This window comes from Eublepharis macularius, chromosome 2 (genome assembly GCF_028583425.1).
Source record: "Eublepharis macularius isolate TG4126 chromosome 2, MPM_Emac_v1.0, whole genome shotgun sequence".
NCBI lineage: Eukaryota > Metazoa > Chordata > Lepidosauria > Squamata > Eublepharidae > Eublepharis > Eublepharis macularius.
The window spans coordinates 114,064,239-114,085,250 of NC_072791.1; the positions used below are offsets into that span (position 1 = coordinate 114,064,239).

Below are 21,012 nucleotides of genomic sequence, written 5' to 3' on the forward strand. Positions count from 1 at the left end.
CTTTGAAATCATTAAAATGTGTATTGTTGGTCACAATCCATACACTAACACAAGGACTTAGGGGGGCAGTGTGTGTGTCACTATAGTTGTGCATTCTACACTGGAAGTTTCCTTTGGCACTCAGGTATAGGAGGAGGAGGGTGTGCTGGGAAGAAAAAAAGCACATAATCAGCTGTTCATGCTTGATATCAAGTTCAAAGATCCAGCACAAAACTGTTTTGTGTACATTTGTTTGTGCTCTTAGACCTACTATGTTCACAGTAGAAATAAGCATTAGTGATTGAGCAGAGTAGTAAGGCTGAGCATTAACTCTACCTTTTAATAAAAACATTTGGGTTCAGACTGAAGACAGAGATACACAGCGCTGCCAGCTCCCTTCTCACAATAAACAGCTGCAGCTCAATGAACTGAAGACTGTTGAGTGAATCAGCTGCTATGTTTAAAAAAATAAACCCTGCAGACAAGGATGTCAGGGAAGCTTCATCTTTGCATTTCTTTTTAAAATTAGCTGTAGCCAATACAGTGGCTTATGTTTGACTTTTCTATATTGAATCAAAGAACAGCATATACTAAAGAATGTAATAATTCCTGTTGGTCTATTATAATATTCAGCAAAGTTTACTTTTATTGCCTGTTTCATAATGTTGCTTCGCTGTGGATCTATTGGCTCAGCTCCAAACTCCATGTGTTAGTAGTATATGGCTCTCTGATCCTACCTAACTTCTGCCTTTTCCCACTGATTCATTTTGTATAGATGACTCCTGACTTTGATGTCTTACAAATGTTTCAGCATGTTCTGGACACAAGCTAGTTCAAGATCTAATTGAGTGAGGAATGGATCACAAGGAAGGAATGTGTATATTTGTCACACATTGTAGTCAGATGTGGCAAGCTGAGCCCATTTCTAACTCTCTTGACTATTCTAGTTTCCATTGAGGAAAAACAAAATAATGTTAAGTATTTCATATTACCAATATGGCTCATAAGGATTTTTCTGTTGTATGCCATTGCATACATTATTAAACTTCACACAAAAAACTTTTCAGTACTTTTCTCGTACTTTGATCTCCAACAAAGATCCAAAGCAGCATATAAAATACAATTTAAATAAGCAAACAATAAAATGCAGTACACCACATCCTGAGTTAGTACTGGATCTAAAGGCCTGGCTCACTAAGTGCACCTATGCAAAGTTAGTCAAATCTAAGCTCATTGGAATCTGTAGGTTTGGACTGGAGTAACTGCACAGGGTTGCACTGTTAGCATTTCAAGCTATGGGCTTAAGTGCCTGTAAGAGTCACATCTAGAACAGTCTGTACATCAACCCATAGCAAAACTGTCTGGAAGCAGAAGAAGGGTTTAACATTAAAAGAATTTTTGTGCATGTGTCTACAAAAACTGCAGGACTGCACACATGCAGTATCTAATTTTAACTACAGGAGAAAAACTTGTGGAGCAAATGGCATTTAATTTCTAATTCTGACAAGCTTTACAATGTAGACAGATAAGCATATCAAATCAGGTAATTGCAAATTGTTCGTCACTAATGAGCATTCTGAGGATTTCAGCCTGACTGCAGCTTTATGTATACTTATGTAGGAGTAAGTCTCAAGCCCCTTTGAAATCCTAGGAATTTACTTGTAATTAAAGAAAACTTATGAGCAGAATATAAAGTCGGTTTTTTAAAACTAGTTTTTTCATGGCAAGGTAGACATTTCTACAATGGTATAGGGTATCAAGCTGCAAATAACTGATCCGTGAGTATCTACTTTTTAGTTAGTTTTTTTTTAATTACCACATTATTTTGTCTTGTTTTGGAATGGTTATGAGACACAGGTTCAGAGATGGAAAATCTCATCTACTTCTCACATGCAAGTTTTAAAAAAAATTATTTACTTCATTTATACCCCACCTTTTCCCCCAATGGGGACCCAAAGTGTCTTACCTAATTCTCCACTCCTCCCCTCCATCTTAATAACCAACAACAAGCCTCTTAGTAGGTTAGTATTAGAGTGTGTGACTCGCCCAAGGTCACCCTGCAAGCTTACATGGCAGAGTGGGGGATTCTCCCAGATCCTAGTCCGATACTCTAAGCACTGCTTTCTTAATTTTATTTATTATTTATAATCTGCCTTTCTCACTGTGACCTATCAACATTACTGTCATCATTAATAAGGAGGGGCCCATGTCTCAGCGGTATCATATTTGCTTTGCATGGGAAAAGTTTCAGATTCAATCCCTGATGTCTCCAGTTAAATGGATTATGTGAAAGCTCTACTGGAGTCCCTGGAGAGCCTCAATCAGAGCAGACACTTCTGACTTCATAGACCAATAGTCTGATCCTTGGTATATGGTTTCATAGCAATAGCCACATTTCACAGGCTGCCTTTCATTCCTGTATTTTTCCCAGCACCTGAATGAGTGTGCTACTTATGGAAGCTATGCGAAGTGTAACATTTTTTACTTGAAGCAATAAAATTGTTTTTCTACAGTACTTCTTGTGTGAATAAAACTGCTGAAAATAGATTTGTCTCATCTGTAGGATAACAAGTACTGAAGCATGTTTTCATGAGCAACCGTTTAAAATGTATTCCCTTGTGTTGGTTTCAGAGTGGCTTCATTTGTACTGAATGCAACCATTGTTCGTATGATGAAATAAGATGCAGAAGAAGGCTCATTAAAATAACTGGAATAGTTATGGTAAATGCCATTTGATTATAATTCAATAGAACTCTAGACGTAGAATCAAATGATTATTATAATGCTTTTATCAACAGTAAAGAGGTAAAGCTTTATTCTGAAGCCCAAAGTTAAAACTTTGTAAAATGAAGACCATATTTTATTATATAGACCAGAGATATGGCAAATTTTGTTCAGCATGAAAGAAATTCAGACATAGCATGCAACCTAGCCTTGTGTTTAATCTTTCTATACGGGACTTTAGCCATTGATATAAAGTGTGGGTGGTGCGTGCACAATTTTGTCCTGCAATAAGCTTATGGAAGAAAAAACTTACTTTGGAGGAAAACCGGCAACTACAGATACTGGAACACTTACTAGTGAGTGGACCAGCTCATGGTTTGATTGTTAGTCATGAACAGGGAAACTGTAGTTTTTAAAAATTCTTACTCTGTGGTATTCATTTATCAACCTTATTTTGTGCATATGCATTTTTGCACAGCCTTATGGGAATCATTGATCCACACACACCCCACATCACTTACTCATCTCACCCAAGCATCCATACTCTTTGTTATAATTGTCTCATCTACAAATACAAAAGAGCTCTCAAGACAAATTTGTGTCTGAACTCCTGCTGTTGCCCTGGAAACCCCAATCTAAGCCCAATTTAGCTTGATAGGCAGGTCTTCTTTTCAAGTGTGGAGCTCCAACTTTACTGCCACAACTACTGTACAGCTGCATAGCTGTTTGACAGCTGTTTGAGATGGACAGCAGACAAGTGAAGATCAGAATTTCAGCTCATGAGTGATTGTGGCTTTTGACCACAATGGCTTGCGGGTATGCTTGCAACATCCCAAAGGGTAACATTTATGAAACTGGATTCTCAAATGTGAAGCAAACCTTCATTGAGGCATAGGTTCTTGGGAGTCACAGTATACCAGTACAAATTTGTCCATCTGCCTCTTTCTTGAATAGGCCAGATCATAAAGTATAGATCTGCTCCTATTTCTTATCATAATCTGCACAAGCATAGTTAACCTAACTTTTTAGTGAAACAACTGTATGGAATAATTGTATACAGCTTTAAGTGTGTTGAACTAGACTCGCTTTCCCTCTCAGAGGTTGCTTTGTTTTCCATCTATTGTTCTTGCTTAAAAGTCTGATATCTTCCCAAAGTACATTTAGGAAATATTATACTAGGTCAGATTTTGAACAGTCCTAATTTACAATATATGTTAACAGCAGGAAATCTTATATTAGCCTTGTAAAGCTCTGTATTATTTTTTCACAATGATCTTTGATTATTAGAAAAATAGTTTTCTACCAAAATCTTATTGAAAAAAAGAATTAGTTTGGAAGGACTGTAATATCAGTATTTAAAAAGAAGGTAGCAGGTTGTGGTTTGATCTGAAATCATGAACATTGATTAGATCGTACTGTGCAATGATCTGAAATAAAGGTCATTACTTTATTATTTGTTTTGGGAAGAAAGGAAACTGATAAGCCTAGCAGAAAACTACTCTGCAAATGACTTCAATAAATCAATCATGTTTAGAAAAATAAATTAAATTGGTTCATATAAATCCATATGTATTCAATGCCATAAGATAAAACCAGTTCCTTCTGCTTTCTTTCCACTCTTTTGCCTTGATGAAAATAAAACAAAGATAACTATGTCCTCAAAGACTCAGTTCACTGTGTGTTAGTTTGGTGTATGTTCCAATGTTTCAAGCAGAGTTTTTGCCATTTGTTGCTAGTTTTTGTTGCTGTGCTACACCAGATACCTATATGTGATAAGCATGAACCTGAGACCTGTACAGATGCTTGATTATGGAGTGTGACTATTTCTGTAACTCCCTGAAAATCAATTGTCCAGACTTCATTACTTCACTGATTAGTAACTCCAGCTCATAATGTCATTTGGGGTAGTGTCAAAATATGTCATCATCATCATCATGTCAAAATTTGTTGTGATATTGTTTATTTATAGTATACTTTTCTCACTGAGATTCAAGGTGGATTACATACTACAAATGATTATAATATAATCAATAGATAGGACTTTCACAAAAATACCATACAATACAAAATAAAACAGTTAGGGCATTCAATGAAAACAGATACAATATGGTATGGTAGCCGCAAATTTGAAAACTAGCATAAAGCTGAACACATAGATGAAACCTTTGTTAATTAATGCATAAGTAATTAACATGACATTATGTTACATGAAACTACGCAGTAGGAGTTTATCTACATCAGTAGACAGTACCCAATGTCATAGTCTATAATTCCTGTCCCTTACTAAGGTATCACCTTGAGCTATTTCTTATGACACAGCCCTATAATCTGAGTAGAAAACCCTCCTGATTAATTCAGTCTTGCATAGTTTGCAGAAAATCAGGAGAGTGAGAGCTTTCCTGGTTTCCTCAAGCAGGCTGTTCCACAAGGTTGGGGCTACCATATTATCTCACTTATTTATCCACAGGTAAGGTCACTAGTGTAAGGGAGCAATCCTAAGCAGGTCCGCTCAGAATCCTGCTAAGTCCTGGGGCTTCTTCCCAGCAAAATGTTCTTAGAATGCACTGTTAATTTTCCATACCCATCTCAGACTGTCTTCAAGTCTGAGTTTGGAACAGAAACTGTCTTGGACAGGGTGAAGATAATCTGTGCTAAGAAATGAACAGGATGCGTGGGTGGGAGTTTGCCTGTTAAATCCCTCAAACCTCTAAGCAGTGTGATATAGCAGTGAGAGTGTTGGACTAGGTAAACCAGGTTCATATTCTCACTCTGCCAGGTGAGCTTGCTGGGTGATCTTGGGACTGTCATTGTCTCTCACCTCCCTCACAGGGTTGTTGTGAGGATAATATGGAGGTCAGGAGAATAATGTACATCATCCTGAGATCCTTGGAAGAAGGGTAGGATAAAAATGTACTAGGTAAATAAATACTATATCCTTCTGACCACCTATAATGTTTGGAGGCTAGTTATACAGGTCAATCAGGAGGAGCATCTAGAACATAACTAATCAAAATCCAACCCAAATAACCCCTTTTACCGTTATTGGAAGAATAACTAATAAAGTAAATTAATTCCACCATTCAGAAGCATTTGGTGAGTTTAGAAATGTTTGGGTTGTGGCACCTCACTTATAATGCAGTTTAACCAAGACAGAGCAAGGGCAGCTAGCAGGTATGATGTGCCTGATAGGCAGGCCATGCTTCCAACTGAAAGTGTCTGTCTAATGCTCCTGCCAGACAGCATCATCCTGATTGACATATCTGAGCACAGCATTACACAGAGGGAGTCTTTTTAACAGATTCAAGATCCAGTCAGTCTGTGTTTGCTTGAAAATACAGTGTTTTACTTATACAGTTTGAAATACTGTATTTCAACCTTATGTTATATAAGTCACACCTGGAAGTTTTTCTTTTATTCTGAGATCCGTGGGAGAAAAAGGCAAGGTCCTCTTTATTACTGTTTGAGCAGTCCTGATGTTGCAAACAGATTTCAAACATGAGACCAGGCTTAAATTAAACTCTGCAGCATAGATTCACTGCAGGCTTAAGCTTGTTTATTCCTGTTCCCTGGAATATCTGGCAACTTTAGCAGCAGAAAAACTAATGTTTCTGCTGTAGCTTAAGCATGTGTAACCCAGAAAACCCTGGCAACATAGATCCCTCTCTTAAATTATCTTTTCCAATTGGAGGGAGGGGTTCAAGTAAAAAATGACAGCACTCATGGCTTTGCAAGTAATCATGAAATTGCTTTACAAAGAAAACACTCAAAATATGACAGTTCAAAGAAGCAACCATTTATCATAAACCTGGCAACTTTGAAACTACTAGTGTCACAATCACCATGAACATAGCAATATTTGTGAAGACAGGATCTTCGGTGCCCTATATTGCCAACTCCCGTTTGAGGCTCAAATTGGCCCACTGCGAAACATGCCTGCACTCCCCAGCCTTGCATGATGATGTCATTTTCTAGAAGTAATGTCATCATGCTGGTGTGGGGCCACGTGTATGTGAGGAGCCTCTCAACAGCACTGAGAAGGGCCAATTCCAGATGGGCACAAATAGACCGAGTGCTTTCGCTTTTTCAGCGACCTTACTCGTAAAAACCCGCAATTTCCCATCCTGGCTTACCTGCGGTCCATGGCGCTCGGTTGCGCTCTATAAGCGGACGGTGTGAATGCGGTATTGCGGGTTTGCACACTTCTGGACGCTTCGTCGCCACGGAGAGGCCCTCCCCTTTCCCTCCTTCCTTTGCCGGCCGGCCGGCAACAATATTCCCTTAATTTTTTTAAAAAAACCGGGCGCCATTTGCGCAGTCGCATGTTTGCGCACATTGAACTGCGCAAATGTGCACAAATGCACAAACGCAGAAAAGTGCACAAAAGTCGACGCTGCATATTCGCATACCTGCGCGTTTGCGCAAAACACGTAAAAAAATTTTTTTTTAAAAAACCGAAATGCGAACCAATGAAGGCCCCCCGATGTCAACTGTGACGGGGAGGAAACAACCAATCCCGGGTACCTCAGTTGGCCGTGAGAACATCCGGAAGCGGGACGGCACGGCACGCTGCGAGACAAAGCGGATGGAGACGAAAGCGAACGCGTGGCCGGTAAGCGATTATTTCCACAGAAAAACCGCAATTTCTGGCCATCTGGAATCGGCCAAGGTAAGTGCTGCATCCCCCTGCCTCCTACTGAGAGGGTAAAAAGACCTGGCAAATGTATGCAGGTCAGACTGACTCTGGGAAAGCAGGCAGCAGGAAGTTGGTAATATAGGAGCAACTTTACAAATTACCCATTCTCTGTGTCTTTTTGCTCCCTAGGCTCCACTAGATTTTTAATAGAAATAAAATGTTCACGAGGAAATGGCATGGGTTACACACGTGTGTGTTGTATTACGTGCCATCAAGTCGCCTCTGACCTATGGCGTCCCGATGAATAAAAGATTTCCAAACTGTCCTATCATTAACAGACTTGCTCAGATCCTGCAAACTGGAGTATGTGGCTCCTTTTATTGAGTCAAGCCATCTCATTCTAGGTCTTCCTCTTTTCCTACTGCCTTCCACTTTTCCTAGCATTATTGACTTTTCCAGAGATGCTGAGGTTCTGGTTACATTTTCCTTCTGTCAAACTAGCACTGCCAACCTCCAGGTGGGGCCTGCAGTTCTCCAGAATTACAACTGATCTCCAACCTACAGAGATCAGTGCCTCTGGAGAAAATGACAGCTTCAGAAGGCAGACTCTATGATACACCATAGATTCCAGGTGAAATCCCTCCCCTAATCCCCCCTCCACAAGAGGTACCGCTCCCAAATCTCCAGGTATTTCCCAGGGTGAAGCTGGCAACCCTATGTCAAACCAATATAAATTCTCATTATTTATGGCAACAGCCTCAACACTAGCACATGGGCTGTACTGAAGAGGGAATTTGTTCTTTGAGAGGCAGAGAAGCACTGAAAGAGTCTAAAGGCATTTTTGTTTTCTATGAAGACAGACTTATTACTCCAATTCAGAGAGAGAGTCAATATGCAGTGGTCTCCATTTTCACTAATGAAGGAGGGCAGGACAATCTCAGAATCACTAGGCAGCAATTCAGGTTGTAAATATGCCTCTTCCAGGAAAAATTATAGATTTTTAGTTATCCTTAATTCACCCTGAGTTGCCCCAAAAGAAAGATGCCTTCATTATTCCTTCACCCTCGATGTGCAAAAAGAGGAATCTTGTGATCTATTTTTAAATCAATAATAATAACAAAGATACCATTAGAAATCAGAATTTACACTAGAAATGAACTCATCAGTTTTTATTCGTTCCCATTTTGTATGTCATTCAGCAAAATTCTAATAGATTTTATTTCTTCTGCTCAGCCATGTGTCGTTGGCATGTCTAGAAAGCACATTCATCTATGTTTTCTTCAACTTCTCCATTTACCAAAAGAAACAAGGGCCCATTTTAATTGTGCAGAATTCTACTTGGCATTTTCAGATACAGAGCTCCTCTAAATCGCATCCAACAAATTGCAAAGTAATTATATCCAGCCTACTGCAACTCATCATGCATCCAAAGTAGGTTGTCATATACTTATGACAACGGATATGACATCAACAGCAAGAAACATTAGTCTGAGGCATTATACTACATGCACAAGATCACACCCTTGCATTCCATACTTGTATGCTCTGGTTCTGTATGCACAGTCCATGACAAACTAGAATCTTTACTTCACTCATGTAAGTATGCACTGAAAAAGTGGAGGAACCCCCTGCCCCCTTAAACAGAATTATCCCATATGATTAAGCCCTGACTATGGAGCGCTGATGTTTTTTTCCACAATAAAAGTCCTGTTCCGCAAACAGAGTTTCATTTGAGAATTGAGAATTGTATTTGCAGCTAACAAATAGGCGTGCTTTGACCTAGAAGGAAGGAGTCCTTATCAGCATTATGAGATGTATATCGCAGCACTAAGCCATCTCTCCAGAATACTTTAAACAGTTAAGGATTCTAGTAGACTGATCTGTTTGCCTTCCCCACATTTACTTTGGGGGGTTACTGTGGCTTAGTATCTTATATGCAGAAGGTCCTAGTGTCAAATTCTGGCAGCTCCCGATAAAGTTTGGGCTCATGAAGTGGCAGGGACAGACTCCGCAGATGCTGAGGTTCTGGTCGCATTTTCCTCCAGCCATGTGGCTTGGCTGAGGAAGGGAGGGAGGGCAAGCCAGCCTGTCCATCAAGCCAGCCTGCCACAGGCCCTGCCTTCGCAAAGAAGGGAGAGAAAGCTAGTCAGCCAGCCTGTCAATCTAGCAGTTCACACCCTTAAAAGCAGGAGGGAAAGAGGGAGCGATGGAAGAAGAGAGAGCCAGCCCGCTGATCCAGACTGCCCAGTATGGCTAGGCCACCTCCCCCCCCTCCACCTGAGGAAGACAGGCTGGGCGCAGCGGCAGCAACATGATCGTGGCACTCAATCAGGCATCCCTTCATTATGTGCTGGGCACTGGTGCCGCTAGGGACTGCTGCTTGCTGTGATGGCTGAGCCCACAGCCACAGGGATGGCTGGATGGATGCCGCTCCAGCTGTAGGGAAGACTGGCGTCTGAGGCAATTGCTGCCCCTGCTCTCAAACTGCAAAGGTAACACGAGGACAGAAAGCACTTCTGCCCATGCTTCTGTTTTGCTGGATTAGATCTCCTCATGCAAAGGGGTGCTGCATGCCTGATTACTAGGACAGGGAACTGCCATTCAGATTCAGGGTTGTGCCCATGCACCCCAATCAGACAGTCAACCAAAGTACCTTTTGAGAAAGAATGGGGAAGTTGTACTTCTTCCTACCAAAAACAGACACTATCACCCAGGATAGCCCTGGAAAATGAGCAGCTTACTTGATCACATGTGCAAAGCGGCCCATGGACCCCTCAACAGTCGCACAGGTGCCACCAGGCAAAGACCAGTGGGAATGCCACAAGAAGAGAACATTAACTACTGAGGAAGACCTAAAGAGCAGTGTATGTTCTTTTGAAGGCTGAATAGACTGTCACACGGATTGTAGCTAGTGCACAGAATCAGTCCTGTCGGATTTAGGCATTTCCATGCTATTTAGAAAAGAACAGCTTCATTTATTTCACTGGCCAGTGTAGATTCAACTATAGGAATATGTAGGATTCATTTCTGAGTAAATGTGCATAGGGCCAGATTACATTATCAACATAGTTGGATTGCATGTAAGTCAGGGCAACAAGAAAAATGCAGGTTCTCAGTCTTCAGCACTTCCATTGGTACTAACCTTGGATGAACGAAATGGCTACTACACTCTCTCTCAGAGGGGCTATTCACTTGGCTTGCTGTACTTGAAAACCGGTAGAGGGAGCAGCTACTATCTTCAAACACAGACCGTTTCTCTCTCCCAAAGAATCTAGTAGAAACTGCTTCAAACACCTTGTAGTCCATCAATGCTTGGCAGACTCTCACAACTTTAGTTCGAGAAATATCCACCTCACCAAAGTATTTGTTCTGGAGAAGGTGGGCATACACAACATCTACAGCATCGGAGCCAATGAAGCAGTCATTATAGCATTTCAGGTTTTGATGTCGCTTTTTCACTTCCACTTGGGTCTCAAGGGCATTGATAATGCTGCTCCAGACATATGTTGCTCCAAACGGTCTTTGTGCCAGACTGAAACCTAACAAACAAGGCAAAAGAAGAATTACTAGATGCAGCTCCCAAACATAAGAAAAATCTTGATCGCCCATTTGCTATCTGCAGCTAAATCAGCAATCGCTGCAGCACGGTGGAGTCCTACCATTTCAAATTGGTTATTGAGAGTTTGGGACCAGTTTATTTTGGCTAAGCTTACTGACGATATGAAACAATCTGAAATGCCTGAATATAGGTCGAAATTTATTGAGCTTTGGTACCCAATCCTAGAATTTTTAACCAAAGATGAATGTGCAAAACACCTACTTAGACCTAAAGACTATTTTCATGTACTGCTCACCATCTAGAATAAGGCAAAAAACTCAGCTATTTACCATATTGTTATAACGGTATAACTGACATTGATGTATAAAAAGGTACAAACCAAGTTTCACTGTTAATGTTTTGTTTGTTACTGTTATATTTGAAAAACTAAATAAATATTTTTTAGAAAACTAGATGCGGCTTGGTAACAGTTCTAGAGAGATTTCCTAAACAAACCCACCCCGCTAAATTTTGGCAATCTTTCTAAAGTGCATATGTATGTTATGTATGTGTTATGTGCCGTCAAGTCGCCTCCGACCTAAGGTGACCCTATGAAGGAAACACCTGCAAAACATCCTATCATTAACAGACTTGCTCAGATCCTGCAAACTGAAGAATGTTGCCTCTTTTATTGAGTCTAGCCATCTCGTTTTATGGTCTTCCTCTTTTCCTACTAACTTCCACTTTTCCTAGCATTATTGACTTTTCCAGAGAATCTTGTCTTCTCATGATGTGATCAAAGTACTATAGCCTCATATCTTCTAGGGAGAATTCTGGCTTGATTTGATCTAGTACCCACTTATTTGTCTTTTTGGCTGTCCAGAACTCTCCTCCAGCACCACATTTCAAATGAATCAATCTTAAGCTTGCTTGTAACACCGTACTACCTCATTACACCTCTTACCAACTGTCACAGGGGATTAGGATAGTTCATCTTCGTTCTTCTGTGCCTCCACACATGGGGACTGCGCAGGCGCAGGCCAGCCGCCGGAGAATTTTCCATAGCTTCTATAGCTCCGAAGGGGCCGTTTGTCGCGCGCCTCAGCGACCGTTTTCCCGCCCAAACGGTCACGTGCTCCTCCAGCGACCAACGGCCCCTTCCCTCAGTTCTCTTCTTGCCGCCGCTGGGAGAGAACGTTAGCTTCGTTGCTCTGCGCTTATTGCTTGTGATTGATCTTCTGGTTTATTTGGACATCGGTTTGGACTTCGGACTTCGCTTTTGGATACTGATTTGGACGGTAATTAACGGACGGTTTCTGACTCGGACTGGTTGACCTCTCTTATTTGCGCGCCCCTGAAGATGGCCTCAAAGGCGCTCTTCAAGCGTTGCCTGAAGTGCCATACTAAAATGGCACAGACCGATGGCCACGACCAGTGCCTTTTTTGTCTGGGGGAGACCCACAATGTGACCGCCTGCAAGATCTGTCAGGGGTTCACGAATAAGGCCCGTCAGGATCGGCAGGCCCGGCTGAATTCCTCCCTCTGGAAAGCGGTCATGTCAACGGCAACACCGCTGCCCTCCCCCAAGGCTGGCCCAAGCCCCTCTGTCGGAGGGCGCTCGAGGGCGGGTTCTGTGTCCTCCGCTCGGTCTGCACGCCCCGCAAGTGCCGCAGCGTCGAAGACAACCTCTCCAGCGCGGGGTTCGGCGCGGCCGCCCCGAAGCGCTTCTTCCACCGCGTCGGATCCGAGAGCTGCCGCCTCGGGACCGAAGATCGTGGTTCCGAGCCCTCGGTCGGAACCGACGGCTGGGTCGATTCTGGTGGCTAAGCCGCGCTCGTCGTCATCCAGAGCTACGTCGGTACCGAGATCTTCTTCAGAGCCACCTGCAAAGAAGAAAAAGACCAAGCACCGTCATCGCTCTCCACGCTCGGTTCCGACGGAGGAGGTCATCCTGATTCCCCGCACACCGTCTCCTCACCTGGGCTCTCCGGTTCCGGAGGATGTGCCGGACCCGGGCGCGTTCGAGGTTGTACCATCGGCACCTTCCCCAGTAGCTGATCCAGGCCCGCCTCCGAGTCGGCGGGATCGGTCGTCTTCTGGTCACCGCTCACCAGCAGCTGCTTCCAGTCGTGAGCGCCGTCGGTCCGAGGAGGGGAGTGTCGGTTCCGTGCGTTCGTTGGCCTCCCGTCATCGTCAAGCTTCGGATCTGCCTCCCGCTTTCCATTGCCAGTGGGAAGGGGCTCCTGGTTTCGCATACTCGGAACCGAGGCCCTCGACCTCTAGGCAGGCATGGTTCCCTCCGCCGGCCCGGGGAGAGGAATCGCACAGTTCCGAAGGGGAGGACGTCGGCAGTGTCGGAGATTACGGTTCCGAGTCCTGTTCCGAACCTTCGCCAGACGACAACGTGGCGCCGAGCAGTAGTTCTCCATATGAAGATTTGAGAATCTACGCAGATCAGATGGCTCGGATGGCTCAAGCTTTAGAAATGGATATCTCCTCAGCTGTTCCCCAAACCAAGGACAAGCTGCTCAGGAGGGTCTATGCGGACAATCCTGCAACCGTTGGCTTCCCTATGCTTGAGGGGATAGAGGAAATTGTCGAGAAGGTGTGGAAGGTGCCCTGTGACCAACCTGCCACCTCGAGGAGGATTGAGCAGCTTTATAAGATTAAACAGGGCACCTGGCCATCATTGTTGAAGCACCCTCCGCCTTCATCGCTCATCACGGAGGAGTTCCAGTCTCGCCGCTCTGGAGCACCCTCAGCGCCACCTGACAAGGAGGGGAGGAAGCTAGATGCCCTAGGTAGACGGCAGTATTCCATCGCGTCCCTAGGGCTGAGGATTGCCAACTACCAGACGATTATGGCTGGGTACCAACTCTACCTCTGGGAAAAGTTGGCATCCTATGTTGGCATCCTCCCCCCTGAACAGAAGGCAGTGGTGTCGCTCCTGCAGACAGAAGCTGTCCGCCTGTCGAAACAACAGCTAAATGCAGGGAGCCATGCGGCCGACACGGCAGCTCGTGGGATGACTTCCGCCATCGTCCTCCGACGCCATTCATGGCTGCGGTCTACGGCCCTTTCCCAGGAAGTGAGGTCCCGGGTGGAAGGCCTTCCTTTCGAAGGGGAATCACTATTCTCCGCGTCCACCGATGAGGCCTTAAAGAAAAAGAAGGAGGACAGACAGACGGCACGGTCCTTGGGCCTAGCTCCCACTGACAAACCCGCCTACAAGCCACGATACACTCCCAGGTACGGCCCTTACCACTACCAGGGCAGGTACCAGCAGCAGCGGCCGAGTTACCAACCGTTCCCGGCTTATCAACAGCGGCACTACCCTCCTCAGCAGCAGCCCAAGAGGCGTAGGCCGTTCAAACCTCGTTCCTCGCAGCCTCCGTCCCAACAGAAGGAGCAGCAGGGCCCTGGGAGGCAGTACTGACGGGTCAACCCAGCCGTACCACCGAACTTCTCGGACAGACTGAGGCCATTCCTCTCGGAGTGGGGGTCAATAACATCTGACTCATGGGTCTTAACTATTGTTGAGAAGGGGTACGGGCTGGAATTCATTGAACTGCCGAGATGCTGTTCACCGCTGACCGCTGTCAATAACACTATGGCCGAGCTGGACACTGAAATAACATCGCTCTTGGCCAAGGGAGCTATAGAGGAGGTGCCCTATGAAGGCTCTGTGAAGGGGTTCTTCTCCAGGTTCTTCCTAGTCCCCAAAAAGGACGGGGGGTTGCGTCCCATTCTGGACTTGCGAGGCCTTAATGCCTATTTGAGGGTGACTAAATTTAAAATGGTAACGTTGGCAACTGTGCTTGCCCTGCTCAGGAAGGGGGACTGGTTTGCGGTCCTGGATTTGAAGGACGCATATTTTCACGTGGGGATACGTGAGGAACATAGGAAATACCTGAGCTTTGTCTACCGGCAAAGGGTTTTTCGATACAAGGTGCTCCCCTTTGGCCTGTCCACTGCCCCACGGGTGTTCACTAAGTGTGTTGCTCCTGTGGTCTCCTTCCTTCGGGAGCAGGGTTGTTCAATTTTTCCGTACCTTGATGACTGGCTCATCGTGGCTGAGTCTGAGCCCAGATTAGCCCAGGACCTTGATCTGGTGCTTACCACATGCGACCGATTGGGCCTCGTGGTTAATCTAGAAAAATCTAAATTGGTTCCCAGTCGTACGGTCTCCTACATTGGTGCACTTCTGGACTCTGTGAAGGGTAAGGCTCTGCTCCCCCAGGAGAGGGCTAGGTCCCTAAAGGGTCTGGTGTCCATGTTTAAGAGGAACCGTTTTCAACCGGTACGCACTATCCAGTGCTTGCTGGGCCATATGGCTGCTGCTACTTCTGTAATCCCCCTCGCCAGGCTGCATTTGCGGCCTCTCCAGAACTGGTTTGTACGAAGGTATGATGCTTTTCAGCACCCTCCGTCCCTCAAGCTCTCCGTTCCTAGGAGCATACTGTCCTCGTTGGATTGGTGGTTGTCTGAGGGCAATTTATTTGGAGGTTTCCCTTTCGGTTATCAACATCCTGACATCACGGTGACCACTGATGCCTCTCTGCTGGGATGGGGGGCTTACTGTGGGGATGTCTGTGTCCAGGACGTCTGGACTGAAGGTGAAAAGGCGCTCCATATCAATGTTTTGGAACTAAGAGCCATTCGTTTTGCGCTTGTGTCCCTTACAGCTCTGCTGCGAAATCATCACGTGTTGGTACAGACAGACAACACCACTGCCATGTACTACGTGAACCAGCAAGGGGGCACAGCGTCCATGACTCTCTGCCGGGAAGCCACGCTCACCTGGCAGTGGGCAGTCAAGAATGGCGTCACTCTGCGAGCCATACATGTGGCTGGGTCAGACAACGCTCGGGCGGACGCCCTGAGCAGGGTTCTGTTGTTAGACCACGAATGGGAGCTCAACGACGGGTGCAGTGGGCTGATCTTCCAGATGTGGGGACACCCGGTTATAGATGTGTTCGCTACGGCGGCGAACGCCAAAGCCCAGACGTTCTGTTCCCGAGCAGGGAGCGACCCGCTCTCTATTGGGGATGCCTTCCTGTTTACGTGGAACCAGGGATTGCATTACATGTTTCCGCCCTTCCCCTTGATAGCCAAGGTCCTGTGCAAAATAGAGGAGGACAGGACAGACTGCATCTTAGTGGCTCCTTTTTGGCCGAGGCAAGTCTGGTTCCCAAGGCTCCTGCAGCTATCTCAGCGGACCTATGTGAGGCTGCCCCCTTGGCAGGATCTTTTGAGGAACGGGGACATTCTTCACCACGACCCCGGGAAGCTGCATCTGGCAGCTTGGCGGATCGTCCCTCCTCATTGAATTTTTCAACGCAGGTGGAACGGGTCCTCTTGAATGCCCACAAGCCATCTACCCGGCGCTCTTACGAGGCCAAGTGGCGGAGGTTTGAGACCTGGGCACGTGAGAAAGGGGTGGTGCCTACGGATAGCTCCCTAGGTCTGATTTTTGACTATTTGTGCCTCCTGAGGGACCAGGGATTAAGGGTTACCTCCCTCAAGGTTCACCTGGCAGCTATCTCTGCTACCCACTCTCGTGTTGATGGTAGCACGGTTTTTTCCCACCCAAAGTCCCGCCAGTTCCTTAAGGGAATGTTCAACCTCTACCCACCAGTGTCGCCTCCTGTACCACAATGGTCACTGTCTTTGGTGCTGGCACGGCTAATGTTGCCTCCCTTCGAGCCTTTGGCGACCTGCCCCTTGGACCTGCTATCGTACAAGGTGGCATTCCTAGTGGCTATAACCTCTGCCAGGAGGGTCAGTGAGCTCTCTGCGCTACGGTCTGACCCCCCCTTCCTTTTATTCCATCCCAATAGGGTGGTATTGCGTCCCTGCCTGGGCTTCCTACCTAAGGTAGTGTCCACTTTTCATCTGTCGCAGGAGATATCGCTTCCTGCATTCTTTCCTCACCCCTCTTCCAAGGGGGAAAAGGCGCTGCACACTCTGGATTTGAAGAGGGCACTAGCTTTCTATCTGGACAGGACAAAGGGCTTCAGAAAGTGTCCTCACCTGTTCGTGTGTTTTGGGGCCAAGGACAAGGGCAATAGGGCTTCCTCGCAGACTCTGTCCAGGTGGATTGTGACGGCCATTAGTAAGGCCTATTCCCTGGCTGGGGCGAGTTGCCCGCTGCAGGTTAGGGCCCATTCCACGCGGTCCCAGGCTGCCTCTTCGGCTCTCCTCCGGGGGGTTCCGTTGGCTAGCATCTGTAGGGCAGCCACCTGGTCCACGGCTGACACCTTTGTCAGGCATTATGCTGTAGATGTGGATACAGGGCGAGATGTGGCTGTGGCCAGGGCTGTATTGCATTCCCTTTTTTCCTAAGGGGTTCTGGGATGCTACGCTATCATGCTACAATTTTGTAGTTGTATGTTTTATATGTATATATGCTTATATATATTTATTGAATATATCCTTATACAAGTGTGTAAATATGGGAGTATATTGTATATAGGTGTTATTTTTGTATGTATATTTGTGTATAGTTATATGTTGTTTACACTTGTTGATGGTTCTTGTGTGATACAATAAAATTGTGTTGGACTTCACCCCACCTTCCTTATTGTGTGAAGCTTGGTACACTCCCATGTGTGGAGGCACAGAAGAACGAAGATGAAAACAGGGTTGACATACCTGTAACTTATGTTCATCGAGTTCTTCTGTGCTGACACACAACCCTCCCTCCTACCCCGCTGTGAACTCCAATGCACAATGCTGTGTGGGCTATAACAAATATTGATGTCTATGCAGGTTGTGGCTATGTGTATTGGTTAAGCGGCGGCAAGGAGAACTGAGGGAAGGGGCCGTTGGTCGCTGGAGGAGCACGTGACCGTTTGGGCGGGAAAACGGTCGCTGAGGCGCGCGACAAACGGCCCCTTCGGAGCTATAGAAGCTATGGAAAATTCTCCGGCGGCTGGCCTGCGCCTGCGCAGTCCCCATGTGTGTCAGCACAGAAGAACTCGATGAACATAAGTTACAGGTATGTCAACCCTGTTTTATGCCCTAGAACCTCAGAAAGAACACTACTTTGAAGTTACTCCAGATAGCTGAAGACTGATCTAGTGTTCAGTATCCCTAGATCAAATGGCTAACTTTCTTTCTGTAAATACTATATTTTGCTGACCATTTTTATTACATACATATGCATTACCATAGATTAAAACTAAGTCATTAACAAATTATATGAACAGGTGTAGAATCAATAAAATGGATTAAAACATCATATTTCATCTAGCTTTTTTGTATCCATCTTGCAGCATACGTGCAGGAAAAAAGCCCATATTAGGATGTGGGGGGGACAACCACCTGTTATTAAAAGACAGAACATGAATTGCATGCAAATGTACCAAGCTCAACCCCAAGCTCTCCAGTTTTAAAGCAGGGTCAGGTAGGACCTGCGGTGGGGGAGTAGGGGAAAACAATGCTAACCACATTGAGAAATATTACAAGAGATTGTCTGGATGTTTCTGCAATGATCTCTCTGCTTAGTATTAACTGGGGGGGGGGGAGGCAGGAAAAAGAAAAGAAAAACTAGTGTGGTGGTCAGAACCTTGAGCTAGGGCTAAGGAGACCCAAATTCCAATTCCTATCCAGTCACAAAGCTGACTGGGTAACTTTAGGCCAGTCACACTCTCAGAAACCAGTCTACCTTGCAGGGTTGTTGTGAGGATAAAATAGAGGAGATGAGACAGTGCCCTGAGTTCCCCAGAAGAAGAATAGGATACAAATGTAATAGACAGAGATACAATATTTAGCACAGGGGCCAGATATCTTTTCTTGGGACATATTCCAATAATAGAAAAACCAGCATATTCTAAAAACATTTGTTGCAGTTACTATTTGTACCTTATAATAACTATAGCAAAGCCATCCACATATTATGACCAGTTTTGTTTTTTAAAAAAAAGCAAATGATTTTGTGCCTTTGGAATGTATGTCCAGCACATACAACACCCATTTAATTGTTTGTAATAAAGACTACAGCACAGAACTAATGAGATGAGTAGAAGTAAGACTATACTCAAGGGATAATCATATACAATTCAAAACAAGGGTAGTAACTTGGTGGGTTAGAGGTTCCCTTTGGCCAATTTAGATAGCACTTACTGTGCCGCCTAATTCAAAACATGCACATACCCTGCAGTGAAGTTGTTCTTTTCCTTCCCACACATATGATTTTTAAAAAAGAGTTACTAGCAGTAATACAGCTCTTTTTACCATTGATGCCAATAAACTCCAATGACAGCTTTCAAGTTCAGGCAGATTCCCAATAGGTAACCCAAACTGGGAAGAAAGTACATCACCTCCACTAAAAGGGTTCAAAAACCATCTGTCCCTGCACATTTATACATATTGACTTCCCCAAGGGATTGTGTAGAAGAGAAGCTTTGCACATTTCATTTAAACAGCAATATTTACAACCTACTCCATAAAGGAAGATGGTAACACACAGAACTTGTGGTGTGTAAGTATAGTGGAGGAACAACTAAAAAAAATGAAAACTTTTCAGAGAACAAACACCACAATACCAAAAAGAGGTAGACATCCAGCAAGGGAGAGTGTGAAAGGGTTGTTTCCTTGAACAACAGCACTAAAGAGGTTCCAACCAAGCTCTGAAAGAAAGTCAATAAGAGTTGCAGCCAACTAGTGTCCTACATTAAGTAAGAAGTTAACCTGCCCAGTGTCAGGAAACATCAAACATAGGAGAAACATAGGAGAAGGAGAGACAAAGGGAACTTTATCAGGCTAATAGAGGCCAAAACAGAAGCATACGCCCACCTCAGCTAACATACTTAGAAGCAAAACTTACACTTCCCTGCACCCTTACAAACAAGTACCAAGTCAACTGAATTGGTGAGGCAGAAAAATTACTCCTAACCACTCCTCAACAACAGCAAACCCTCTTTATATGCCAGCCTGATTTTCCAAAAGGGCTACAGCTAATATCATCCAGAAGCGGGGGAGGAGATGATAAGGGGAGTCTTGCAGGATCAGACTCAAGGTTCCACTAGCTCAGCATTCTGCTTCCAACCGTGGCCAGCCAAATGCCTTTTCAGCTGGAGAAACAGCATTGTGCAACAGTTACAAGACCAAGGAAACCTGGGGTTCAAATCCCTGCTTGTAGCCAAGCTCTCTGCATAACCTTGGACCAATAAAACATACTCCAGGTAGTCATGGTGGGCTAAAGAAAAATCCCAAACCAAAAACCATAATACCTTTCATTAAAACCAAATTAACTGCATGCAAGCCAACTACTTCGTAGTGGGGCGGGGTGCAAGGAAGGACCATCTAAACCACCCTGAGCGTGATAAACTTCTGCGCGAAAGTCTCTCTCTCTCCCCCCGCCCCCAATTAGTAACTGCGGAAAATAAGACCCAGTCACACAAACACATTGGGAAAAGCAGATCCCAGAGCTCCACCACAGTGACCATACAGGAGAACTCCGTTAAAACAAGAGGGAGTAGGGGAGCATACCACACGCTGAGCCCGAACCTTTCCGGCTGTAATTTCCTCTTCTCCCTACTCTGAAGACAGCCAGAGTTGCAGAGGCAGGCAATGGCAAGCCATCTCCATTATTCTCTTGCCCTGAAAATCTCAGCAGGGCTAGCCATAAATAAGATATGACTTGACGGCACTTTCCTCCACCACCTCTATGAAGATATCTATGGGCTGAAAATTAGGCAAATGGGTTGGGCAATCTGCTTCCGCGGCCCCTTCTCCACAACAAGCCAAGTGCTCCTCGCACTCGTTGCAAACACACCTCCCGGATCCTGTCCCGTCCCCTCCGACAAGATGCTCTTCCTCGGACCCCACCATTACCTGGAGGCTTGTTCGCTGGACTGTAGAGAGGACAGAGATTCAAAGCTGCCGCCTTCTCCTTCACAGAGGCCATAACAACCAGCCGCGTTCCACGAACGTTTCCCGGAGAACTACAGAAGCACCGCTGCCTCCTGGCGGCTCCCGGGCTAGAGGAACGGGCGGCGCCTGCAAGCGGCGACCTCCCCGATTGGCCCTCACTCGCTGGGAGGCGGCGCCTGCAGAGCCCTTCGCGTGCCGAAGACGAAGAGCGGCCGTGACATGTCATAAAGCGCAGTTGAATCTTGTCTGTAATATTTCA

General features: G+C 45.3%; 1 protein-coding gene across 1 annotated transcript; it reads right to left on the reverse strand.

Moving 5' to 3' along the window:
• Positions 1–9,702: 9,702 nt before the first annotated feature.
• On the reverse strand, positions 9,703–20,787 carry LOC129323448 (DEP domain-containing protein 7-like). The gene is made up of 3 exons (XM_054969983.1): positions 20,715–20,787; positions 10,479–10,875; positions 9,703–9,820 (listed from the first exon to the last, which is right to left on the reverse strand). Exons 1-3 carry the CDS (start codon positions 20,785–20,787, stop codon positions 9,703–9,705), a joined length of 588 nt encoding a protein of 195 aa, XP_054825958.1.
• Positions 20,788–21,012: the final 225 nt, after the last annotated feature.

Excerpts from the sequence above, each read along its gene's own strand:
- LOC129323448 (XM_054969983.1), bottom strand. The coding sequence starts at position 20,787 with ATGGCCTCTGTGAAGGAGAAGGCGGCAGCTTTGAATCTCTGTCCTCTC. Across the intron at positions 10,876-20,714 it reads TCCAGCGAACAAGCCTCCAG|GTTTCAGTCTGGCACAAAGA; the intron begins GTAATGGTGGGG and ends CTTGTTTGTTAG. Across the intron at positions 9,821-10,478 it reads AGCCATTTCGTTCATCCAAG|TTTGAGAGCAGGGGCAGCAA; the intron begins GTTAGTACCAAT and ends TTACCTTTGCAG.